This window comes from Gobius niger (assembly GCF_951799975.1).
Source record: "Gobius niger genome assembly, chromosome: 1".
NCBI lineage: Eukaryota > Metazoa > Chordata > Actinopteri > Gobiiformes > Gobiidae > Gobius > Gobius niger.
The window spans coordinates 33,872,117-33,900,102 of NC_136852.1; the positions used below are offsets into that span (position 1 = coordinate 33,872,117).

At 42.2% G+C, this 27,986-nt stretch overlaps 2 protein-coding genes across 2 annotated transcripts; both read left to right on the forward strand.

The window, feature by feature from the left end:
* Positions 1–262: 262 nt before the first annotated feature.
* Positions 263–12,247, forward strand: cimap1b (ciliary microtubule associated protein 1B). Its single transcript, XM_079560166.1, has 7 exons — positions 263–379; positions 2,304–2,417; positions 5,066–5,269; positions 6,332–6,433; positions 6,704–6,825; positions 9,442–9,582; positions 11,910–12,247. The coding sequence occupies exons 2-7, from the start codon at positions 2,306–2,308 to the stop codon at positions 12,000–12,002; spliced, it is 774 nt and encodes a 257-aa protein (XP_079416292.1). The 5' UTR covers positions 263–379; positions 2,304–2,305; the 3' UTR covers positions 12,003–12,247.
* A 3,911-nt stretch (positions 12,248–16,158) lies between these two features.
* LOC306970129 (pannexin-1-like) lies at positions 16,159–27,930 on the forward strand. The gene is made up of 8 exons (XM_079565993.1): positions 16,159–16,331; positions 21,092–21,281; positions 22,127–22,242; positions 22,655–22,827; positions 23,276–23,554; positions 24,209–24,431; positions 25,645–25,834; positions 27,243–27,930. Exons 2-8 carry the CDS (start codon positions 21,101–21,103, stop codon positions 27,281–27,283), a joined length of 1,203 nt encoding a protein of 400 aa, XP_079422119.1. The 5' UTR covers positions 16,159–16,331; positions 21,092–21,100; the 3' UTR covers positions 27,284–27,930.
* Positions 27,931–27,986: the final 56 nt, after the last annotated feature.

Consider the following 27,986-nt stretch of genomic DNA (forward strand, 5'->3'; position numbering starts at 1 on the left):
AAATAAAAAATACAATGCAACAAATGTATTTGATGCCTGAGCTGAGCCAATCGAGTTTTATATAGCTTATTAGCTATTATTGATGAATACATAACAGAAGAAAATGAACATTTTTGTTTGTCCAAATGTCCTCCAGGTAATAAAGCAAATCCACAGGGACATGTAGTGCTGTTTGTGCTTCATAAATAATTGACTTGTGGAGGTGCCTTTAAATTCCTTCACTTTCTCTCTCACTAATATTGTACTTGTCCGCAACAGAGGAATCTCCATAGCAACGTTGTCATAGTGAAGGTGACAAGCTCCAAACCATTTGTCTGTGACTTGAGTGCACGAGTTTCCCGAGCGAATCCTCCCGGAGACAGTTCACAGTGAACTCAAGGTAACACTCGTCTTTTTATTCATATATGCGGCTCTATAGGCTTACATTACACACGGAACACATTTACTTACGTACATGTAGTCGAGTAACTTTGTGAAGTAATGGCACTTCTGAGAGTAGTTTTACCACATGGTACGTTTTACTTCTACTTGAGTAATAATATAATGAAGTACCTGTACTTTTACTTAAAGTAAAAAGAAAAAAGTTGCTCGTTCCACAGTGAGTAAATCTTTTAGTGGCAAAAACATCATGTGACACATAAAACAAATAGATAGTTTGTAATTCTTCCGAAAAAATATTTTTGTATATTTTCCTTTGGAAATACTCACATTTTTGAACAAGCTGGTCAGGAGGGCCAGCTCCGTCCTGGGCTGCCCCCTGGACTCTGTGGAGGAGGTGAGGGACAGGAGGGTGTTAGCCAAGCTCACCTCCATCATGGACAATACCTCCCACCCACTGCACGGGACTGTAGAAGAGCTGAGCAGCTCTCTCAGTGGCAGACTGAGACACCCTCAGTGCAGGACGGAGCGCTACCGCAAAGCCTTCATCCCCACTGCTGTCAGACTGTGCAATAAGACTGAAGTAACATGTGCAATAATCTCTGTATCAGCTGCACTTTATTAACTCTGATCTTCTTGACTCCGACTGTAACAAGTGAATTTCTCTTTTGTGAGATCAATAAAGGTTTATCTTATCTTATCTTATCTTATTTTCACGTCATTCCTGTTTTGTTTCTCATCATCATGTCACAACTGAATCATAGCTCAGACTTTTACTCAAACAGTTACTCAGTACTCACAGTACTCAAGTTACATTTTCCACAGGTACCTTTTTACTCTTACTTGGGTTGTTATTTTGCATACTACTTTTTACTTCTTCTTGAGTAAAATAATGACTTACTTGAGTAAATATGTTCCCCTCCTCTCCTGGGTATAAGTAGTGTAACTGTAAAAGGATTTTACTGAAGTAATTATAGTATCTATGGAAGGTGTGGCACATACTGTGGCCAGTGCTCTTTCTAATCTGACCCATTTGTTGTGGTTGCTCGTTTTGTTTCCCCTTCCCTGTCCCGTTTAGCACCTCTGTGAACCTGGCCCCTCGTAATACTCAAATTGTTTTTAATAGATATGTGAATCCTTTGTGCTATGTTTGTGCTGTTATCGCTTTTCAGATATTAATGATTGTTTTCTAGGTCAGATCTTTTTAAATGACGACAAACTTTAAAGCCTTAAGATGCCTGTGCACATCCTTCTGTCAGTGGTGCATGGCAACACACGCTACATGTTAAAAAGAATCATTTATATCTCAAAAACGATAGCAGCACAAACAAACATTTTTACAGGACAAACGATTGACATATTTTGTTTTTTTCATAATGTACTGCTTGTTTAAAGGGGGGCCAGCTTCACTCAGGCCATTTTAGTATTTTCAGGTCAGCATTATCAAAAAGAATCTGTACTTCATGTTTTCCCTGATAAAACAAAGGAAATGTATGAAATTGTATCTAGTTCATATGATTGGATCGGTTTAACAACGTCTCAAGAGGGATTGAACCGAACTATCTAAACTAGATACTCAAATGAGCAGGTATCCATATACTGTCAGATATGTGTTCAAACTCCATGGTAGCATGAAATTGAAAATGACTTGAGAAAATATACTTGATACAATGACGAAAATACTATGCAGATATCCAGAGACTGGTTCAGCTCTAGGACGAGATCTATAAGTCAAATATTCATATAGGAAATGGAGTTTGTATCAAAATCAGTAAAAATTGAGGTTGAAATCATGACAACTCTGAGTAGAAATAGTCATCCAAGTAACGACTCAACTACTAGTAATAACGTGTTGATGCAATAGATGAACATTTCTGTAACAAAGGCTCCTTCCTTATTCCTCTCTCTTGCCCTGTGTCCTACAGCGATGCCCACTGCTGAACCATGGGTCGGGTCATGGAGGCCCCACAAACCGCGCGGCCCCATAGCTGCCATGTATAGGAGCCCGGGCCCCAAGTATGCCCTTCCTGGACTGACAGGTAACAGTGCACTCATTGAAATGGCTGTCACTTTGCAAATCAAGCCAGGTGTAGTAGTTTTCCGTGGCTGTTTCTCTATGTTGCTCGTTCTAAAAAAAAAATGGCGGAATTGAATTGTCATTGTCCATGTCTGTTCAGCATTACTTTGACCGACTATGACTAAATAAATACATTTAGAGATGTCCCTTTGACACTTTTTCTTACTGACATTAATGTAAGGAAAGCCTGTGTTTTGAGTTGTCTATTATTTTATGTGTTTTTTATATGTAAATAAGGTATTTTACTAAATTGCCTTTGTTTTGAGGTTTATGTGTCCAGGCTTAAAATTTGTGTCAAACGCAAGACAGGCGGGCTGCATTATATAATCTGGCCCCTTCTAGAGCATGAATTCCAGAGTATCTAAAAATAAAGTAAGTCTCTAGCCTTTTCCTGTGCAGAGATTTGCATTTTTAAAGAAATAACCAGAATTCTAAATCCAGCCACTAGGGGGCAGCTTAAGTTAAACAAAGGAAAGAATTACACATGTGTCCAGCAGAGGGCACTGACATAATAAGAGAACAGGATATAGACAGCATATTAAGCCATGTAGTAAATAGTCAGTCTGCCTCAGGGCGGCTGTGGCTACAACAGTAACTTACTGCCATCGAGTGTGGAGTGACTGAATTATGACCATATGTGACACAGGCTGATAAAGCACCATAAGTGTAAGCCGTTTATTTATGAGGCCACAATCCTTCAATATATGAGACCCGCCGTCAGGATGAACGTCTGCCCATGACCCAAATGAGTTCGACTCCCCTGTTTTTGTATTTTATGTATTATTAGTTTCTGATTCAGTCTTTGTAAAAAAAAAACTTTAAAGGATCTATATCATGCTATTTTAGCCATTCCAAAGTTAAGTATAGGCATGTATATGATATATTGTACCTCTACCACTATGGAGCACTCATTTTTGTGATAAATATAAGTGTTTTCTGGAGGTATTTTTCAAACCTGAAAGACACAACGCTTCGATTCAGTTAACTCCGCCCCCTCTCTCCGCACATACAAGTTTACCGTAATATAAATAAACAACAATAAGTGAAATTGCTTCACGATGGAGTTATACGGAGTTGACATCTGCAACACAGCTTCATAAATGGCTAACACACACAAGCTAATATGCTAACACACATGCTAACACGCGTTTGGACCATAGACTGTAGAAAATAATGGACGTCTTATGCTCACTCCTCCCCGTTTACCAGAATGACCACGGCCGTGGGGCAATTCATGGCGGATTTACAGGCTCCCCCTCCCCAGCTCTGACGAAGCATGTTCCTAAAAAGGACATACGGGCGGGATTTTCACCGTAGACTCGGCCCTTGCGTGACGTGTAGCTCACGCTGCTCCAATGCTAACAGTCCGAGCCTCATTAAATACGAGATTTCAAAAAATCATATTACGAAAACCAGCCTGGTTTCATATATTGTTATTAACCCAGCGTTATCTCAGGAGGAAGATCTAGCCTAGTCTAGCGTTGAAACAATTGAAACCAGGCTTTAAAGTAGTTTTTAACGTGTCTAAAGTCCAATGCTTTTCAATGGGGGCCTAGCGGCGATATGGAGGTACTGCAGCAACGGCGGAGCAATGGCGGCCCCCACGTTTGTGGTCAAAAAGCAGGGCAGCCAGCGGCCATTGGTTTGGACTGACTCACCGCTCTGGTCCATCGCTGTTTACATTATGGGACTCGCGTTGGTTATAAAAGTTAATCCACTTTGATTCTGGTGAAGGTTCACCAAACATCCATCAGTGACAGTCACAGAAAAACAATATATTGGTGATAGTCGCTGAATCCCGGAGAAAAAAAAAACAGCTAGACGAGTGGCCTCTCCTTGAAAAAGGTTGAATAAACTCCCGTCCTCGTAGCCAAAAGCGCTTCTTTTTCTCCGTGACTTGATCGTTAGGTAAGAATAAAGAACAGGTGTGTCCAGAGTAGGTTATAACGAGCTCCATCTTCAGCTGCAGCGCAAACATGACTGATCTGTTCAGACGCTCAGGGTTTGTTTTGGCCACAGCTGACCTGGAAGCACCTCGGGCACATCCTTTTTATTTTTTTAATTATTATTTTTTTCTCTTTGTTTCTCTTTTACGACAGAAATAATGAAAAAGCTATTTTACAAATTAAAATCACGCTGTAAGACATTACATTACAGACGCTGAGCACTTTCGTTCCGCTGTGACGACACAACTGAACACTCAGTCGTTCACCAGGAGAGGGCGCAGCTGCTCAGAGAGCAGGATTCAGGAGGATTACTGAGAGCTGCGTGAATGAAGCCACAAACCACTCTGGGGGTGTTTTTGAGAAGGAAATAGCATAACAACATGGCTAAAAGCTCCAAAAAGTCGATTTTGCATGATATAAGACCTTTAAAAAAAGCTATTTCTGAAAAATTGTGTCAAATATAATAGTTCTATCTGTAAAAAAAAAAAACCTTCCTTGTCAAATATGGAGGAAAAAAGCATTTTGGAGAAAACAATATTTGAGTTATTGTTTCAAAGTGATCCAGCATGTAAAAAAGTGAGCCCAGAATGTAAAAGATGAAAGAAATGCCTTTTGTCATTCCCCTGCATGCTGTAATATTGGACTTCTCCGGCGTCTTTGACAGGGGAGACTGCGCACTGTCTGACCAAACTGAGAGCTCCTAACTACAGCTTTGGGACGCGCCATGAGCTGTCCGCCTCCAACCATTCGCCCGGGCCCAAGTACCTGATGCCCTCCAACGTCACGCGAGCGGGCCGTGACGGGACGCCCGCCTTCTCCCTGTACGGACGGCCCAAGGACCCCAGGGTGTTCCAGGCCCCAGCACCAGGTCTACTCTGACCTTTCAGCTTCAACACACACAATGTTCATAATATACTTAATGCAGGAGAGATCGTTTTCATGTGACGTTCACAGAGGTCAAAACAAGTTAAACAAAGGCTCCACTCCAAAACATAAACAAAGGAGCAGGAGACTGGGACGTGCATGGGTCACACTTTGTACTTTATTCCACATTGTCTTTTTTTCTGGAGTTGTCAAACATCTGAAAGCATTTATGTGGCTATTGGGCTGTGTGACCGATATTATAATAGTGTGACACAATAACCAAACTACCTCCCGGCCCAAACTGTTGAGAGTTCCACAGATAAACAAAACAGCAAAAGCAGCAACTTTATTTTCATCTCCTGCTGAAATAACAAAAGGAATATAAGGCCATAAAACTGTTGTACCCCTTATTAGAATAAGTGATGTCGCCATTTTTCCAGGCAAAATGAAGATATTTATATATTTATTAAGCCTTCATTGCTTATGTCAGAAAAGCATTAAAGAAAATCCAGAGTAAATGACATCAGATGTTTAAAAAGAGCCTTGTACAAAAGTGTGGAGTAGTTTCAGCAAAAACTCATTTTTGTAGGAGATAGAATTTTCTACACGGTTTTATATTACTTTTTACAAAACCAAAAGTTTACATACATTTCATTAATATATGGTAGCATTGCCTTTAAACTGTATAACTTGGGTCAAACGTTTTGGATTTCCTTCCACAAGCTTCTCACAATAGTTGGATGAGTTTTGGTCCATTCGTTCCAAACAGAACTGGTGTAACTGAGACACATTTGTCGACCGCCTTGCGTAGAAAAAAGTAAGGGGACTTTGCACATCGATTAGCGATGGGTGTGTAGGATGAAGGCTGAAAGCAAAGTCTAATAAAGAAGTTCCCGCACACCATCAAATCCTTGGAGAAGGTTTATTTAAATTGCAACATTTCAGGCAAATATGCTTAGGAGCCAGTACAACTGTCTTTTCTGCCCTGTATTTTGAAGTATCTGAACATGAGTGAAAGTATTTAGGATGCTTCCACTGCCTGAAGTCTTTGTTTATTGTGTGCCAGGACACTACTCTCCTGAGAGGACCTCGAAGTCTCTGTTCCGCTCGGCCCCGGCGTTCTCCCTGTCTGGACGACCCAAGGACCTCACAAATGACCGAGTGCCAGGTCAACTGTCTACATCCGGGTTCTTTATGACAAACTGATTTTCATTTCATTTAGTCATAGTCTTTTGACATCATTTAGTTTTAGGCATGACTTAGTCTCATTTTAGTCAAAGAAAATGACAGAAACTCAGATGTTTTAGTCCCTTCTTTCTTGCATTTAGTTTTTGTCGTTCATTGAACATACCTGCAGATGACCTCACATTGATAAATGAACTCCTGTGGTGTCCTCCATTGTGTTTGGGTGAAGTCTAAGTGCTCGTCTTGTGTGTAGGTCCGGCCTCCTACCAACTGCCTGAGGTCCTCGGGGCCAAAACCTCGCTCACCTCCTCCGCCCCAATGTACTCGCTGTGTGGGCGCAGCAGGACTGGAGGCTTCGCTGAAGACCTCAAGAAGGTATTTCATCACATCACCGCAGTCGTTCTCAAACTCAGAAATATTTCACCTTCCAAATACCACCAGGCCCAGATCAGATTTTTTCTCATGTTTTGGTCACTTTTTCATACATCGTGTCACCTCTTTATCGCTCTTTCGTGGCTTTTTTGATGATTTTTTGTTGATCACTCTTTAGTTGTGTTTTTGTCACTTTGTTGTGTTATTATTGCTTTTCCAGCACATTTTTGTCACTCTTTTGCCTTGTTTTTGTCACATTTTGTTGTGTTTTCGTCTTTTTAAAACGCTTTTTTGTCACTTTTTTTGCTTTTCCATTGCTCTTTAGTTGTGTTTTGTCGCTTTTTTAGACATTTGCATTTTTTTTCTCACTGTCAGACATGAAACCAGAATTAACCTTTTTTTGGGGGGGGGGGGGGTCAATTGGAATAATACAAAAAAAAAATCTATTTGTCAAATTCCAGCAGAATGAGAGATAGAATTTTCTACACGATTTTATGTTACTTTTTACAGAGTCAAAAGTTTACATACATTTCATTAATATTTGGTAGCATTGCCTTTAAAATGTATAACTTAGGTCAAAGGTTTTGGATTTCCTTCAACAAGCTTCTCACAATAGTTGGCAGGAGTTTTTGTGGTATCTCAGGTGTAACTGAGACACATTTGTAACATTTTATTTGTCGCAGTTCAGATATATTCGCCCTCAAATGAGCACAGATGCAGCCAAGCTTTATATGCATGCAATGACATGCATAGTACAGACATGCATATACATGTACAGTTTTTAAAGTGCTTTATAAATAGAGTTGGTATGGTATGGTATGGTATTTCACATCTTACATGTTGCTTTACAACTTGGTCTCTATCAAACAACTCTGCATTACAGCCGCTCCTGTCTGTACAAACAGGCACTCAAAATTGTAGATAAAAAACCTGTTTCGTACCACAACAGTAACATTGTGAAGAAATTGTCAACATTTGAAAATTTCTTTTTGTTTCCGAATGTCAGTTTAGTGTTTGAAATTCTTCATGATTTGGCCCCACAGCCCCTGAGAATGTTTGTGAAATCTTGTGACGAGGCAGGACGTAGAACAACGCGAGCTTCCTCTAGAGGAGACTGTTCTGTGAACTTGAGATCCTCTACTTTTGAACAAAATGGCAAAATGGCAACGAGTTCATCATTTCTGCAGCTTTCACAGAGTACATCTCTGTGAACTCGTTGCCATTAACTGTTAAAGAGAGTAGCACCTTAAAGCAGTACTAAGTAACTCATGCCGCTAGAGGCCATAAGCGCAACTGCAGGTGTCGTAGCAAGTTGCGTTTTTTTTACTTATTAATTGTCTTGGAGAGTAAATACTACGCTGACAGGAAAGGCGAAGGGAGAGAGGGATATTGTACATCCAATTATACCATGGAAATATTTTTTTTCACTCAACTTGGCTGTAAATACTGTTTAAAGTGACGCTAGCCCGCAGTTAGCTTTGCCCGTTAGCCTGTTAGCTTCTTCTTCGTGATTCTATTAGTGTGTATTGGTGGCTCCGGTCCGGTGGCAGTCAAGTTGCAAACATGGTTTTATGGCCAGAGACACCAGGGGGAGATGAAAGACCCTCCAACCATCCCATAAACACTTGTATCACCCCCACAGGGACTACGGAAAGGATTTATTAAGGTAAACACGTTACTTAGTGCTGCTTTAAACAGTTTAAACTTAACCTGAAGAAGTGGTTGAAAGACTGTCAGATTTGTGATCATTAGCAGAAAATTGGTTAACTTCCTGGCTGATGTCTTGAGATGCTGCTCTAATATTTCCACATAGTGTTATTTCTTCATGATGTCATCTATTTTGGGAAGTGCACCAGTTCCTCCCACAGAAAAACAACCCCACAGCATGATGCTGCCACCCCCGTATTTCACAGTTGGGATTGTGTTCTCAGGCTTTCTCCTACAAATGTGACAAATAAAAGTCTTATCCTTTTTTATTTGCAATCTCCAATGTGTCTTTTTCATGTTTATTTTGGATAGTACCCTCTCAGTTGTCGGTTCAGTACAGGTGATTTTCCACATGCAGGCGCGTGTCAGCCGAATGACTCTTTCACCCGCTTTGTCGAGCTTTTCCATAACAAAGGCCAGGGCCAAACTGGTCTGACCAGGTATAGGTTTTGGGACCGACCTCTGGCTGTGGCCAAAGCGCTGACCCGTGTCTGATGTAACGTGAACAGACTCTGGCCTCTGATTGGACAAGAGAGTGGACAGTCCTCACTATTAACACGCAGGTCATAGGATTTAATATTTCACAACATCATACTGCTGTTCTAAAAGGGGATTTTGCCGATATTAGCATTTAGATTCAGATTCAGATTCAGAAGACTTTATTTCTCTCCGAGGGGCAGTTCATTTGCCGATGTTTGCGCAGCAAAAACATTCCTAGAAAATTCTATCACTCATTCATCTGAGATTTAGCAAATATAAATTATTTTAAAAATTCTAAATGACTTAAAAAACTAAAAGTTAATTCTGGTTTCATGTCAGACAGTGAGAAAAAAATGCAAATGTGTCTTTTTATGAAGTGTATGTAAACTAAGGTTCTCACTGTACATCTAACTGAAGGATCTCTCCTGTCAGACTCCAGGTCCTGCTGCCTATAAAGTGGTGGATCCGAGTCTCTTGAAGCAGAAACCTCCTCAGTTCAGTATGACGGGCCGCAACTTCCCCCCTGGAGAGGGCCCCAGGACCCCAGGGCCCGGGGCCTACTGCCCAGAGAAGGTAGGGCTGCTTCATATGAAGGTGCACTGCGATAATGTGATAATGACCATTCCCACTCATTCTTTAGTTGTTTTGTGTGTGTTTGAGTTGAGCTATATAAGGAACATCATTACGTAAATGCTGCTTCACACAAAAGCTGTCTTTCCACAGGCAGGCGCGACTCAGCCCAGTGTCTGGTCAACCGGTTTGGCCTCTGCTGTGGAAAAGCTCGCCAGACCGGTCTGACCAAATATAAGTTTTGGGACAGACCTCTGGCTGTGGCCAACAGCCCTCACTATTAAAGGAATAGGCCACCGTTTTTACATACTGAGATATGTTCTTACCTTAGCTTTGACGAGTTCTTTAGGACCTGTCTGGTCTTCCCCTGTGCCTTCAGTCACGTAAACACATTTTTTAGCATTTAGCCTCTCCCTCTCTCCTCTATAGCTCCAAAACAGGTCAAGACAGAAGCTACCAAGCTCTTCCACGTTTTCCCTATTTAAATATGGTTACGTGAAGTGTTCCACTACAAAGTATAATTGCACAAAATTAAACAATGTGGATTTTCTAAGCGGATAAAAGGGGGAACTATATTGTAAGGCGTAATAATACCAGGAGTAGTTTGAAATCCGCGCAGTAATCTTCACTTTACTGCGCAGTAATCTTCACTTTACTGCGCAGTAATCTTCACTTTAATGGTAAATGGTAAATGGTCTCAACTTATATAGCGCTTTTCCACCTACATTAGGCACTCAAAGCGCTTTACAGCGCTTTACTCACCCATTCATACTCTCATTCATACACCAATGTACGCAGACACTGGGGGCAATGTGGTTGAAGTGTCTTGCCCAAGGACACAACGACAATGTGCACTTTCAGGAGGTGGGATTCGAACCCCCGACCTTCCGATCATGAGACGACCCTCTCTACCATCTGTGCCACTGTCGCCCCTTTACTGTGCGGATGCCAAACTACTCCTGGAGATTTGGATGAAACTTTTTAGGTACTCCACATGTGTAATGAACACATGCAAAGAGATCTGCTCTAACTCCCAATATTTTTTTTTTAGACAATTACAAAACAGGAAGTCGTAACCACCTTTTCTACTCCCGGGTGCTTTTTGCATTTGTGTGTCGATTGGATAAAGACCCTTTATCCAATCGACATCCTGCTTCTACTGCAGCAAGGCTATATCCAAATAAACTAAAATCTAGAATATGAATCTGATCACCCAATTGCCATTTTTAGCAGCCTATAAATCCAAGACAAAGCAAATCACTTTGCATGTATTCATTACACATGTGGCGGGACTCAACCACATGCACCACAGACATCATGAGTTCAGTCTAATGTGGCTTTGTGTGGCTAATCCTGACTGGTTTTACAACATGACTGGCTAGAAACCACACGGAATGACTCACATTTGTTCTCATCACGGCTTACAAAACTTTAATGACGATCTGTACAGCGTGCTCCTCTGTGGGGTGCCACCCACAACAACTGTGGTTGTTGCATTGGAAACAAAAGCGTGTCCTGGGTAGAGTCAATATGTGCACGTAGATTGTGGCGTGCGCGGTAAAGTCGCTATGTGGAACAGTGGCTTCAGCCAATCAGAGCCTGAGATTTCCCATAGAGCTTCAGCAGCTCTGAGGGGCAGGGAGACGACAGGGATGACCTCACTGAAACAGCTGTTAACAACTGACTTTATCACAACATTAACATTCTCTAGTAGCTTTATTAATACCTACATTTGCAAAATAAAATCCACTTTCTTGAACAATTTTGGAGTGAAATTCTGGGGAAACTTCAGCTTCACTTGTAGCCAATGAGGAGCCGCCGATCAGATCCTCATTATTATTTTAAAGCAGTACCATGCCCCTTAGAGGCCATAAGCGCCACTGCAGGTGTCGTAGCATGTTGCGTTTTTTTACTCATTAATTGTCCATGAGAGTAAATACGACAGAACAGACAAAGGGGACTTGGGTGTAAATACTGTTTAAGTGTGTATTGGTGACTCCGACCCGGTGGCAGCGAAGTTGCAAGTATGGTTATCTGGCCACCGGGGGTGTGTGTGTGAAAGACCCACTAATCATCCCATTAACACTTGTATTACCCCTAGTGGGACTACAGAAAGGATTTAATAAGGTAAACAAGTTACTTAGTTCTGCTTTAAGTTATATCGTCCGGAGATAAGGATTTTTCTTTTCAAGCCCCAGTGTTATGGCTCATTTCTCTTTTTTCTGTGTGTGTAACAAGTGCATTTCTCCATTGTGAGATCAATAAAGGCTATCTTATCTTATCTTATCTTATCTCATCTTATCTTATTTTATCTGTATGTGTGTTTCCAGGTGACCGCCACTAAATCCAGTGGCCCCAGTTTCTCCTTTGGCCTGCGTCACTCCGACTTCACTGCTCCCCTCGTTGTGGACGCCGAGGACTGAAGACCGCTACGTCAGCTGAGGAAGAACATTTATACGTTTGATTTATGGCTATGTCTGGGAGATATGACCCAAAACTAAAGCAAAACTAAACTAAAAACACCTAACAGTTTCCCCTTTTATGATGAAGCTTGAGATTCCATTTTCTTGTAAGTCAATAAATAGCTTTTACTATTATGAATGTAGACAAAACAGACTTTTCAATAAACCTCAGCTTTTAACCACAAATGAACACTTTCCACTTTCCACGTTTGCCCTTTTAAGGAACAGGCTTCGTAGGAGGAGATTGAACAGCCATGTTAACTTCACAGGTCACTCGGGATCATTACAATGGGGCTGAATAGATTATCATCGATCTCTTGTATGTTTCGGATCGAGACTGCAGTTACGTCGCCAGTAAAAAAAAAAGACAACTTCCATCTAGTCCCTTCAAAGAATAATATTACATAATAATATAATTATAATAATAATTTATAAACTTTAAGTTCTTAACACTTTAATAAAAGTAAATGTACCTGTAGGGCATTCCATTCTCTTGGGAAATTTGACTGCACATGAAGAGAAAAGTCCTGTATTTCCAGTGCGTTGATGGTGCTCCTAACAGCGTGGACAGCTGTGGCTTATAGACAAGTTCAGCCTAAATATGTTAAAAAAACAAAAAAACATGCTAAATTTAGTTGTTGTGGCTCATGTTCAGGTGTGCTCAATAGTCCAAAATGTACGCTAAATGTTATATCACTGCTGCACAGGAGCAAGAGGAAGGAGGAGGTGGAGGAGCTGACCAGTGCAGGACACCATGCTCTGAAACAGGGACAAAACCTGACATTGATGGCAGTACTCCAGCTTCCCCTACCTCCAAAAACATGCTGGTCAGGTTGGCCCAGACTCAGTTGAAGCGGCTCAGGACTAACCCAACACCTGAACGCAATATTGTTGTACAATTGTACACTGACAAATAAAGCACTTAGTTACATGGTTTCTTAATTACTTAGTTACTTACTTTATACTTTACTTACTTACTTACTTCTGATAAACCGAGACAGCTGAATGTAGCTCGATACAGACGGCCGACGCTTGCAGTGATTTATCGGACTTTGTCTATTTATCCATCTGTCTGTGAATTCCTCTAGTAATGTTCATTGTGTGTACTTGTGTTATTAATGTAACTTTCAGAGTTCATTTGGTCAGACACTCGGATTTGAATAATGATAATGACACTTCACTGCACACTGGTGATACTTCTGATGACGGCCTGCAGATGATTCAACATCTCTAATCCTGGTGTCTGACCAGATGAACTCTGAAAGTTATCCTACTTTTTACATCTGCTTCAGTCAAATGATTTTGAATAAACATCACTCTTGCTTGAGTTCATATACTATACTACCCACCTGTAGTGCTAACTGTGGTAACCTCTTAAGCGCGTTTGGTAAAGTTCTGGGTTGGTCTGGACTAAACCAGGTCTAAACTGATAGAACTAAACCAGGTCTACCTTAGGTTTACCCAGGTCTAAACTAGGACGAAAAAAAGGCTAAAACACATTGACATTGGCTGCGGCTCTTCACTGATATCTTTGGGGAGTATTTTGGGGATGAACTGTCCCTTTGTGGGGGGACCACACTCAGAAAAGGTCACACTTCCTGACGGTGCCTTGTGGTTTCATGTGCTCCCTCTCGCAGACGCACCACAGGCATCACGAGTTCAGTCTAATGTGGCTTTGTGTGGCTAATCCTGACTGCTTTTACAACATGACTAGCTAATAACCATCGATTTGTTTTTCCTTTTTAGATTGAAATGCAGGGGGTCACTCACCAACCTTTTAGAGCCAAGGGCTGCTTCAAGATCATTCAGTTCGTCGAGGGCACCAATTAAAAAATATTTAGGCCTTTATCCAAAAGACTTTAGATAGAAGTTACACGCTTTGATTGTCAGGTCTTAACCATATCATGGTGTTCAATAGTGGGTTATAAGAACAGAGATGGGCAGCACAGTTAGCACTTGTGCTTCACAGCTCGAAGGTCCCGGGTTCGATTCCCACCTGGACGGGGCCTTTCTGTGTGGAGTTTGCATGTTCTTCCCGTGTCTACTTAGGTTTTCTCCGGGTATTCCAGTTTCCCCTTCCACTAAAATCATGTACAATAGGCCGGGAAGAATGAGAGTATGTTTGAGAGTGTGCATGGGGGACGCCGGAGGGAAATTAGACCGAGGCTACAATCTGGTGTTGCGTGTTTACATGCATGAGACCCATGTATGTTTATTAACATGCACTGCCCCAATAAATAAACCAAGAAAGTGAACTGTTTATTTGCAGAACAAGCTCAAGGGACTACTGAGTATGGACAAAGAGCACCCGGGTACCCACGGGCAGTGGTCTAGTTCCCCCCGCTTTGCTTTGTCAGGAGGTCCGCAGTACTAGGAAACATTGAGCTGACCCGTTAACAGTCACTATAAATGCTTTATTGCAAACATGAATGTAATGTCTGCTTTTACAAGATACTGAGGGACAAAACTAGCTTTCTTTTAATTCTAGAAAACCATATGTGTAATGGCAATTATTAGTATTATATGAAGTCTATGGTTGAATGTAGGTCTTGAAGCTAAAGCTGAGCACCACTGATGTAAAGGCATGTGTTTCGCCCCCTCTGTCATCACTTTGCAAGGCACCTCCAAAAGAAAGACAGGACTGACGGGGACCGTTAGAACACTTGAAAATGTTCGTCTGTCTGAGCTGCACTCTCCTAAGCGTTGACCTTGGCGTGTCGGGACGTTCTCTTCTCAATTCTTCAAGATGAACTCCATCTTCACCCATACAAATGTTTCAGTGGATTCTTTGAGGGGAGCTGACTGATCTCCCTGAGAGGGGAGTAAACTGGCCTGCATTCGCCTGATTTTAGCTGTGGGTTTTTCTCCCTGGTTTAAAACGATCGTCCACAGACTCTGAAGACCGACAGAACAACATCAATAAACCGGTCAACATGTTTGTAAGAGTGCACCAAAACTTACCAAATCATCTGAATCAGTGAGTTTACAATCAAGGCCGATATTTAAAAGATATTCTATTCAAATCTTTTTTTTTTAAATAAATATAAAACATGTACAATTCAAGTTGAATCATCTCAGTCTTTTCCAGAAAAGGTGACTGACACTGATAGAATTGTATAAGGCTTTCTTACTCATGTTTAAGGCACATCTGAAGGACCTGAAGTAATCTACATAATAATTGATAACTCCAGGATAAAAGAGTGGAGTGGTATTTTTCAAAATCCACAAAATCAGATTAGTTTTTGAATCCAGTTAGTTCAACAAAAGATACATTTTCAATATTCAGAGAGATATCCAGCTGTGCATGGCAGCCTAAAAGTCAACAGCAGCCTGGCATGTTCAATTGTTTCTTTTTCTATTGAGTAAAAATCGTTCTGTTCAAAATTAAACCGTTTATGTAAAAAGTCTGGTAAGGTACAAGGTAAATCCCAGAATTATTTATGAATGTGTTTCTTTCATGTAGCGAGGTGTAATTGGCATAGACTGTAAAAATGTAAATGATATAAATGCATTTATTATTATTATTATAGATTCGCAAGTCTTGTCTTGTATTAATATTCAGTGTTGGACAAGTTACCTTCATTGTGATATATGCTATATTAGTAGTTACAGCTTTAAACATGTAATATGTTTGTATTACATATTACTGTTGTAGCTGAGTTGCACTACTTTGAGTTACATTTGGCAAATTATAAACAATATTAATGATTTCCTTTTCTTTCTCTGTCCCGACGGAACTGCAGATAGCTGCTTTTTTTTTTCCGTTCGTACATCAAACCATGTAAATACACTTACATTCCGGACCGTAGTTACTGAAAAAAGAAAAAAATATAGGCTATTTTGTAACTCGCTACTTTTGATCTAAATAACAGGGTTAGTATTACCCCAAACATTTTTTTTTAAGTTGCAAAAAAAGTTGCAAAAAAACAACGTCCGTGCTCGCAGTTTATTTGAAATCACAGACAGCACGAGCGACCAACCACGTCCCGTCACGAGCGCCGTCACGCCCACACACGAACACACGCGCGCACACTAAAAAACACCTGACATGCCTGTACACCAGCGCGCGCATGGCTCGGAGGCGGAAGAGGACTGGCTGCGCACAGGAAGGAGCTTTACTCCGAAAGTTGTTGTTGTCCTCACACGCTCCCGCGGTCCTCGGGTCCTCCTCCCCCTCTTCTTCTGCGCCTGCCTGTTGCTACAAGTTTCATTTTCATCTCGGCTCCATGGTCTGAGCGCTTCACAGCAGTTTCCCGGCAGTTTCCCGGCAGCTTCTCGCCGATCTTTCAGGTCAGTAACCAAGTCTCATCTGCGCTTTCTTCTAAACTGAACTGAATTACAACAACGATGAATTACCTTCCTCTGTGAGCTGGTACTCTGGTACTCTGGTACTCTGGTACTCTGTGACTCTGTAGTAAGGCAGTAAACACTTATCTTTTGTCAAAGCAGCTGTAAAAGCGAGTCCAGGCGCACAACTATGTCACAAAACAGCTGCACTAACATAGGACTAAACCAGGGAAAGACCAGCACTAACATAGGACTAAACCAGGGAAAGACCAGCACTAACATAGGACTAAACCAGGGAAAGACCAGCTGCACTAACATAGGACTAAACCAGGGAAGGACCAGCTGCACTAACATAGGACTAAACCAGGGAAAGACCAGCACTAACATAGGACTAAACCAGGGAAAGACCAGCACTAACATAGGACTAAACCAGGGAAGGACCAGCTGCACTAACATAGGACTAAACCAGGGAAAGACCAGCTGCACTAACATAGGACTAAACCAGGGAAAGACCAGCTGCACTAACATAGGACTAAACCAGGGAAAGACCAGCTGCACTAACATAGGACTAAACCAGGGAAAGACCAGCACTAACATAGGACTAAACCAGGGAAAGACCAGCACTAACATAGGACTAAACCAGGGAAAGACCAGCTGCACTAACATAGGACTAAACCAGGGAAAGACCAGCACTAACATAGGACTAAACCAGGGAAAGACCAGCACTAACATAGGACTAAACCAGGGAAAGACCAGCTGCACTAACATAGGACTAAACCAGGGAAAGACCAGCACTAACATAGGACTAAACCAGGGAAAGACCAGCACTAACATAGGACTAAACCAGGGAAAGACCAGCACTAACATAGGACTAAACCAGGGAAAGACCAGCTGCACTAACATAGGACTAAACCAGGGAAAGACCAGCTGCACTAACATAGGACTAAACCAGGGAAAGACCAGCACTAACATAGGACTAAACCAGGGAAAGACCAGCACTAACATAGGACTAAACCAGTGAAAGACCAGCACTAACATAGGACTAAACCAGGGAAAGACCAGCACTAACATAGGACTAAACCAGTGAAAGACCAGCACTAACATAGGACTAAACCAGGGAAAGACCAGCACTAACATAGGACTAAACCAGGGAAAGACCAGCACTAACATAGGACTAAACCAGTGAAAGACCAGCACTAACATAGGACTAAACCAGGGAAAGACCAGCTGCACTAACATAGGACTAAACCAGGGAAAGACCAGCACTAACATAGGACTAAACCAGTGAAAGACCAGCTGCACTAACATAGGACTAAACCAGTGAAAGACCAGCTGCACTAACATAGGACTAAACCAGGGAAAGACCAGCTGCACTAACATAGGACTAAACCAGGGAAAGACCAGCTGCACTAACATAGGACTAAACCAGGGAAAGACCAGCACTAACATAGGACTAAACCAGGGAAAGACCAGCTGCACTAACATAGGACTAAACCAGGGAAAGACCAGCACTAACATAGGACTAAACCAGGGAAAGACCAGCACTAACATAGGACTAAACCAGGGAAAGACCAGCACTAACATAGGACTAAACCAGTGAAAGACCAGCACTAACATAGGACTAAACCAGGGAAAGACCAGCTGCACTAACATAGGACTAACCAGGGAAAGACCAGCTGCACTAACATAGGACTAAACCAGGGAAAGACCAGCACTAACATAGGACTAACCAGGGAAAGACCAGCTGCACTAACATAGGACTAAACCAGGGAAAGACCAGCTGCACTAACATAGGACTAAACCAGGGAAAGACCAGCTGCACTAACATAGGACTAAACCAGGGAAAGACCAGCACTAACATAGGACTAAACCAGGGAAAGACCAGCTGCACTAACATAGGACTAAACCAGGGAAAGACCAGCACTAACATAGGACTAAACCAGGGAAAGACCAGCACTAACATAGGACTAAACCAGGGAAAGACCAGCACTAACATAGGACTAAACCAGTGAAAGACCAGCACTAACATAGGACTAAACCAGGGAAAGACCAGCTGCACTAACATAGGACTAACCAGGGAAAGACCAGCTGCACTAACATAGGACTAAACCAGGGAAAGACCAGCACTAACATAGGACTAACCAGGGAAAGACCAGCTGCACTAACATAGGACTAAACCAGGGAAAGACCAGCTGCACTAACATAGGACTAAACCAGGGAAAGACCAGCACTAACATAGGACTAAACCAGGGAAAGACCAGCACTAACATAGGACTAAACCAGGGAAAGACCAGCACTAACATAGGACTAAACCAGGGAAAGACCAGCACTAACATAGGACTAACCAGGGAAAGACCAGCTGCACTAACATAGGACTAAACCAGGGAAAGACCAGCTGCACTAACATAGGACTAAACCAGGGAAAGACCAGCACTAACATAGGACTAAACCAGGGAAAGACCAGCACTAACATAGGACTAACCAGGGAAAGACCAGCTGCACTAACATAGGACTAAACCAGGGAAAGACCAGCACTAACATAGGACTAAACCAGGGAAAGACCAGCACTAACATAGGACTAAACCAGGGAAAGACCTGCACTAACATAGGACTAAACCAGGGAAAGACCAGCTGCACTAACATAGGACTAAACCAGGGAAAGACCAGCACTAACATAGGACTAAACCAGGGAAAGACCAGCACTAACATAGGACTAAACCAGGGAAAGACCTGCACTAACATACTGACTGTAAACTATAGTCAAACCAACTTATCTACAGTATAAAATGCTGGGAAACCAGCACTAATTCAGGGATATACTTAAACCAGGGTCGACCTGGCAGAGGGCAGACCTCACTTTTCAAAACGTGTCACCTGGTTTCTCCGATTACAATGAGTTTTTAATGTTTTGATGATTAGTTGCTCTTTCTTTCTCAGCTCTTTCAGACTAAACTACTACAATACAACACAACAATACACTTAAGATGAACAGTATCATGACTAATGTTTTCTTTTTAACTATTATAAAACACAGCTGCCAGGGAGCGAAAACAGTTAGGCCTGATACAAGTATGGTTCAAAATGAATTGCAATCAAATCATTATTGGAAAAGAATGCTTTAGTTATTATATGGATCTATAATCACTTCACACCTTCATCTGCTCATATCCCCCCAATAATCCTTTCTAAGGCCTTAAAGGAGCTATGCCTGATTTCCTTTCTAGTTATGGAATGAAATCTGGTTTGTCTTCCTTAAGTATATTGTAAACTCAGACATTTGTGGGGAAACACTGTAGATTTAATTATAAAGCATTTGTAGCAATTTCATGAACTTGGAGGCGTGTTTTCTAGCACTCTTGTGAAAGTGGCCCTGCAAGTAGTGAAATGTGCCTCTAAACATGTCCCTGTTGGGAATTGGGATAATAAAAATATGTTAGGAAGATTAGGGATGAGTTTGTATCCCCAACATTTCAATGTAGTGGCTTCCTCTTTCATTGTTTGAAATGACAAAATCAGGTATAGGGCCTTTAAAGATCATCCTAAAAACGTTCAATTGGATTCTTACAGCATTAAATCTTCATTTCTTGGAAAATAATGACATTGTTGGACTATTTTTACTGCTAAAGTTTGAAGACAAAAATGATGGACTATAGTTTGAAATAGTGCACTTTTGAGTTTGGAGTTTGATTTGGTTCGACTAAAACTCTGCTTTTGCCGTAGTTAACATTTGTTTTAATGTAGCATGTTATTTGCACAGATAGAATAAAATGCAAATGTATACCTATTATTGTTTGCAGTTATGCTGTTGTACTGTTGTACAGTTGTACTAAATGGCTGTGTTTGGCCTGTGGCCCATAGGCACATTTTCATTTTGGCCCTCGGCGACAAAAGGTCTAATACTATAAATCAGTAGCTGTTCATAAATCGGTCTTCTCTCAAATGTTAATGCTCCTTTTTAGTTTTTTCAATAATAACTTCTTACTTAACTCATAACGTGTATACAGTAAGTTCACTATTATAAAGCTGTTGTATCTACATCCTTCAGGACGCTCTGAGGGTATTTTAGGGGCACAGCTGTCCCAGAGAATGTGAGGCTGTGGGCATGATCCAACACGTCTGAGGAGAAACAACCCGTGACAACCTTTAGGAAATATAAACTACAGCATTGCAACTGTGGTTAGATGTGTACTTCATGTTTGTTTCACACACTTCACTTCACTTGTTCAGGAGCATTAATGTCTGAGCTCAGAGAGCTTTGTAGAGCTGTGAACCTGTGGCTCTCAAATCGTGTGGCTTCAGGACCCACTCTCATTTCATAATATTTAAATAATAGGGCTGGACGATACAGGAACAATTTTTTTGGTTATATTTATCAATCTCGATTTTCGATTTGATTAAATGGTTTCATACATGTAGCTGATTCATGCAGACATATCTTTTGTACAAACCTCAGCTCAAACAAAAACAAGTGCTTTCCTCCAGTTTAATTTCACACAGAGATCTTCCATTTCTCGTTCTAACAACTCTATCTATGGATTGGATTCAGGGAATCAGGGCTTTTTTAATGCTGATGCTAAAGTATTTGTCATATTGAAGCAGAAAACAGAACAATAATGTTCATTTGTATCATTTATTTGAGATGAAACAACAAAGCCACTTAATCAAGTTTAAGTGTTTCGACAGCTTTTGATTTTGGAAAATGACCAACATTAGCAAGCTAAAGTTCCCATTGAAAGTTTTCCTTGTGTGACCTTGTCTGCCAGGTGCTGGAGATGGCTATAGCGCATGTGGCCACAGAGTATGTGTTCAGCGACTTCCTGCTGAAGGAGCCCAACCAGGCGCGGTACCGCAGCGTGCGCACCGAGCTGGCAGTGGATAAGATGGTGACCTGTGTGGCCGTGGGGCTGCCCCTGCTACTCATCTCCCTGGCCTTCGCTCAGGAGGTGTCTGTCGGTCAGTACTGCTCCACCGCTGCCAAGAAGAGTGTGCAAACTTTAGTTCATCCAAATCTCATGATTATCACCAACTTTTCATTTGGTTTAGTTTCTGACTAAAATGTCTGATTATTATAGGGATGTCCCGATCTGACCACCTGATCGGACGTGGTTTCAGACTCGGACATTACCTCCTGATCAGGACTCAGATATGCTGTATATGCATGTCATTACTTTTGATCAGATTTTGATCAAATTATTACCGATATTACACCGCCACCTGTGATTGAACCGTGGCTAATACTCAGACCTGCACTGAGCAGAGAAAACCTCCTCACATTTCTGCGGAGAGGTTTAAAAGTCTGATAGACGGAGACGAGAGCTGCACTTTGCCCGGCCCGCTGTGCTCATACGTGCGCAAATATACTGAAAGACACTGTTAATAACCTGCTAAACCACAGCCTCCTCTCTTTGCTTACACATGGTGAACAGTGCGCCGCGAGCATGGACCTCAGGCTGGGAAATATGGTCATTTCTGTCCTTATTTGACGCAGTACTCCCAAAGCCATAGAGCTTTAGAACTTAGGAACACAGGCATGATTAGATTATGGGCTACAGTGCGACCATCGGTGTTCTGTTCAGCGAGGATTTACCTTAATGTGAGAAGCATAGAGCATGATAGAGGCCTCTGTGATGGACAGGTCACAGGTGCCATGCTGACCACTGGTTCACTAAAATGTCAAATACACGCCAATTAAAGTTTTTGTTTTTCACATAAAAAGCTCCATAATACACCTTTAATATCTGTCTCACTGACCGATGGGTTTCTTGTCTTTGGACAACACTGTGCTGTGTTTGTGACAGGGACTCAGATCAGCTGCTTCTCTCCCTCCAACTTCTCTTGGCGGCAGGCGATGTACGTGGACTCGTACTGCTGGGCAGCGGTGCACACTCACACACTGCCCCTGTGGTTACACAAGGTACTGCACTGTTCACAATATTTACACCGTCCATCCAGGGCTTTCGAGCTGAGGTACACAACATGGGGACCATGGGCAAAAGTTGGTCCTTCCAGGGGTTGGATTTGGTCTGTGAGGGAAGCTGAAGTTTGTCCATAGATGGTAGGAGATCAATTAAGTCTAAGTCAAGGAAAACATTTTCCTCCAAGATCTGCTTGGATGATTGTTTTACTTTCAAAAGTAATATCATTTTGTTTTAGCCATTGATGAAAAAGCCAAAAAGCAAATAGACACAGCACAGATACATAAAACTAAAAGCACACATTTATGTCTATGGTCTGTTATGTGCCCTGGACCCTTGCAACATTTTCACATTCTTTCACTTGTATTTCCACAAATGCTAATGTCCATCTAAACGTTGTTTCTTTGTCAGTTCTTCCCGTACGTCCTGCTGCTGGTCTCTGTCCTCATGTACAGTCCCGCCCTGTTCTGGAGGTTCTCTGCGGCGCCTCTCCTGCAATCTGACCTGGCCTTCATCATGGAGGAGCTGGACCGCTGCTACAACCGCGCAGTTACACTGGCCAAGCACCTCAGCACCTCCGAGAGGTACCAGACCACACCGACCACACCGCTTTTCCAGCTTTTACCAAGATCTCCATGGGGAATAAACAAGCAAAACATTTGCCTTGTACCTTTGCTCATTCCAGCCATACGTTTCTACAGTGGCGTGATATTTGGACAAGCCTGAAGCATTTTTCAGACAAAAAGAGGTTAAAATAGAACTTTTTGGTCAAATGAGCAAAGGTCCATTTGGAGAGGGAGGGGCACGATATTTCCTGAAAATCTGTTCAGATGTTAAGCCTGAGCTTGAATCTATCTTGCTTTGGGTTTTCTCAGGTCAAGGGAAATTCAATGAAATTCCAAAAGATTCTGGGAGAAAACATAACGCTATCTGTGAAAATCTATCCTAAGTTATAAAGAAGTTTGAAATGTAACTTGAACATCTCATCTGTAACCTCATGTCCATTTCTCCCCCCCCTCTCTGCTCATGCAGTGACTTGAGTGAGGGCTGCTTTAATTACCCTCTGCTGGAGCGTTTCCTGATGACCAAACGCAGTGGGCGGAGCCTGCTGCTGTACTACCTGCTGTGCCGCGCGCTCACCCTGGTCACCCTGCTGTGCGCCTGTGTCTACCTGGGCTACTACCTGCGCCTGGCCACCCTCACGGATGAGTTCGGGTGCTCACTGAGGGTGGGACTCCTCATCTCTGACCCTAGCGTGCCCGAAAAGGTGCAGTGCAAGCTCATCGCTGTCGGGGTCTTCTCCCTGCTCAGGTGAGACTGCAGGGCCTGTCCTGGACCCGTGTCTTGTGTAATCCTGTGTAATAGGCAAGCACTGAAACACTTCCCCACTGTTACGTGGTGGTCACTCCTCTCCCTCATGGTTAAATACAGTGAGGCTGATACACGAATAGAGGAGAACAGCACATTTATATGTATAAAAGACGGATCAAACTTAAAACTCACTGTCTGAAGTGCAGCTAATCCACTGCTGCCCTCAGCCTGTATCACATGTTTTTTCTGCATCAGGATTGGTGAATAAACCCGTCAATTAAAATGCGATGCGATCATTGAGGAATTTGGTTAAAAAAATCTCGATTAGATTAAAATTTGATATATTTTACATGAAAAAATGTCCTTACGTTTGTGGTCTGTGCACTTTTAAAATCGCCAAAGATCTAAAAATGCTCTTGTGTATCCCAGGCATTATCCATGTTGTGTAATGTTTAAAGAAGCCTCAATGCTCAGTCTTCTCGCTACTTTTCAGATGCTTCACACATTTGCATTTGGACACTACAGGGTGGTTGGTGTAGTTACCAGTAGTGACCTGAGTTTTTTCACTTTTTCTATTGTTTTGGCTAAAGTTAGTCTAAGGACAGCATTTGCGAATTCCCCCTGAAATGTCGGATCTCTTTTTTTCTGCTTCAGTATGGTGAACCTGATTGTTTTCGTGGCTTTGGTTCCTGTGGTTATATACTCCAGTCTCCGCCCCCTCGTTTGCAATCGATGCGCCCACTTCCTGGAGACTTACCAATCGCTGCCCACCGTCAGCGTCCTGCCCTCGCCCGCCGGCCAATGGGACGACCTCTCTCTGTACCTGCTCTTTCTGGAGGAGAACGTCAGTGAACTGAAATCCTACAAATACATCAAGGTGTGCCCAGAGACGTTTTTACACTTGATCATTTACTAAGAGTGGGGCCTGTAGCCTGTTTGTAGCATGTAGCATGTAGCAACACGGTGTCGCTCTGTTCTTTATTAGTATCGATTGTTGGTGAGTGTAAAAAATAGCGCTCTGGACTGAAGAAATCAGCTTTCATAAGTCTTTCAGTGAGAGGTCATGTCTTTTACAGTATCTGGGAACACAGATGAGCTGCAGCTCCCTCGCCTCAACAGCACCCCCCCACCACACGCCTCACCCTCACCTGCCCCTCACCATGTAAACACAAACACCTGCAAATGTTTGAAGCAGCAGACGCCACAACAGTTAGCGGCTAACAGTTTAGCATTATGATAGAAGTTTAGAAAAAGATTGTGAACTGACAAACATCTGACAGACCTGCTCTGATGCAGCTGAAATCCTCATGAAATGTCTGTTTTTGAATAATGCAATATCTATTCATGCAGGAAACCTGACTGTGCATGAATAGATACCAGGAGGCAGTGAGGCGTTCAAGGGTTGCGGGGGAAAAAAGCTCTGTACTGTAGACCCATTTCTACATGGAAGTATTATGTCTAAATACCCCCCAAAAAATGACAAACAGAAAAACGGTTTCAGTTTAGCAAAATGTTTAATCTAATTTATTATACTGATAAATGTGTGTTGCTCACAATGTAGATGAGATTTCCGTATCTCATTGAATCTATGGTCAATCAATCAATCCAATCAATCAATCCAATCAATCAATCCAATTTTATTTCTATAGCACTTTACAACAACATCAGGAGGACCAAAGTGATTTGCAGAAAGAGATAAAACCATTAAAACACAACATGTTTACATCCTAGACATATTTTAGTGAATTCTATGTGTTAAAAGCTAGTTTGAAGGCTGTTCCACAACAGATGAGATCAGAGCAGGTGTGGAGGGGGTGAGGGGGCAGAGCAGGGTTCACTACTGACACCTACTGAAAAAAGATTAAAAAAAGACATAGCTTAGTGCAGCTTTAAATGAATACATAAGGAACAGACCGTTTGTATTGTCTTTTTCTTGGCATTAGCATTAGGTCTGGATCGTGTACCGCCCCTCAGACCTGTCGCTTATGAAGGGCCGTCTCAGATCCCCAGGGCTTGGGCAGTAACCATGACTTTAAATATGATTCTGCCGTGTCAAGCATCACTTTGACCACACTGATGGGTTGTTGTAGGTTCTGGAGATGCTGAGGAAGCGCGGTCTGCATTCAGGAGAGGACTTTGACTCCATGGGGCTGCTGCAGACGCTCTGCTTGGTCAAGACGGACAATGTAGACGGACAAAAGGGCGCCAAGAAGTCCAACAACTGTGAGTCCAGCAGCCGACCAGCCGAGGACGGCACGGCACAGAACACAGAGATGAAAGGTACGCAACAAAACACACTGTGAAGACTTTCAGACCGACGATAGAAGGTTAACATGCAGATACCTGACTCAGGGTAAACACAGAGGTTTTTCAACAAGGTGAGAGAAGCTTTATTGAGTACAGAATCATAAGTTAAAGCCCTTAATAAAATAACACCTAAGACATTTCTTGGATGAGGGGTCTACTAGGGCCGGGTACCATTAAACGATACCAGTATGGTATTTAATAAAACATTTAGGTACTACTGGTATCGAAAGCAAGTACCCAAAAAACGGACAATTTAGATGGTGTTGCATTTTTTTCCTAAATATTTGCCTCATTATCCCCAAATTTACACAGGCAATTTTTTGGCCAATTTTTTGTTACAAATATTTCCCTATTTTCTCCCTGTTTTCTGGTTAAAGACGACACATATTTTAATATTGGTATCAGAAAAAGTATTGTTCATGTGTCAAATGTAACTGTACCCAGCCTTATCCCCAATCTATCTGCGAATCCCAGGTGCTCCCTTTGGCTCACTTTGAGGTCCTCCCTGGCCCTCCCCCTAAACTCATCAACCTTTGATGACATCACTCTCTGTGCAAAACATTATCCAAGAGCTCTTCAGGTTTGATGTTTTGTCCAATGATCTGACTGGTGTTACACTGTTTATTGTCCCACCAAAACATGGAAAAAGAGTTCCGCCTTGACAAAAGCCAAAAGCTGCAGTAACCATGAGAATCACAAAAAGACTGATCCTCCATGTTAAGAGACACATGGGGATACAGTCTGGAATTGTGCGATTTGAATCTCAGTGACTCCGGCAAAACCAAGATGGCAGCCGCGGCACAACGATCTTTTACCAGTTCACTTTCTTCTGTTGTAAATGAGCTGGACTTGTCCTTAGAGCCACAGCAGAAGCTGCTCTGAGGGCTTTCACCGGAACATGTGCTCGACTGCACGTGTGGATACAAACAATCATGGCGGAGGACGTAAACGCAAAGTGTAGGTCCCTTTTATTTTTGGGCTCGCTCTCGTTCAAATTGCGATGGTTAGCCCCACCTCCCGTCTCGATTTGGAAATAGCGTGTTATTATATGTATTTATAAATACATACATGAAGTCAGTTTGGCTTTATGCCAGGCTAAGTCCCTGTAGTAAAGTATGGAGAGGCTCGGCATGCCCATTTCAAACATAACAGCGTGAGCAGCACAAAATGGATTCTCTTGGTTTGTGAACTCACAAATAGGCATGACTTTATTAATTGTCCTCACTTTTGACTTTGTTACCCTAACTTTGAGCTCCACTTTTCAGTGCCGTAGAGCAAGCCACCCTTGTCCAGACAGTTGGAGGGGAAGGTGCCACACACTCCTTGAGGCTCCATCTGCCCATGACTGTCTAACCGAAGGCTGTTGTTGCTGTTGTTTCAGAGCTGCGTCCCCTGCTCAGAGGAAAGAATGAGACGAGCTGATGTCTCATTCTGTGTTCAGATCAGCGTCCAAACCGTCCAAACGCACTGGCACACGCTGAAGGTACCAGAACTGTGTCTACACCTAGCGCCCTCTGCTGGATGCTGTGTGCATGAATTTACTTGTTCTCTTCACTTTTGTGGAAAAAAAAATGTTTACAATGTGGGAGTTGGAACCACATCCGTATTTTGTCTTCTCTTGTATTTTATTTTTAAAAGATCAGGGTCTAACATTATCAGCTGATGAATGTTTATTTACACTTTGTGAAGAAATGCTGTTCGGGGGACACTCGAACAGTGTTTTTGCTGTAAAGGGGAGTGCCTTAGGAATCCTGAATGACACTTGGAGACAGATCGCATTTTCCTTTGGTGAGCTGCTGTATTTCTCATATTTGTGTGACCTAAAGCTGCAAGATTAATCATAAAATGTTTGACTGCAATTATTTAGATCATATATATCTTTTGTAGATGACAGCATGACCTGTTTCCATGGAGCCTTTTGTGTGTAAAGCGTGTCAGCCTACGTTTAGATCAGCGGATCACAACTTGTGTGTCAGTCAGTGTTTATTTCTCTGGCTAAAATATTTTTTGCTGGCTAAAACTAAATCAAAAATAGTTGATTTTTATTTAGGTTGTTGTTGTAGGTTGTTGAGCGCCACCAGATGAGATCCACTGATTTAGACCTCTACAGACATGTAGACATGGA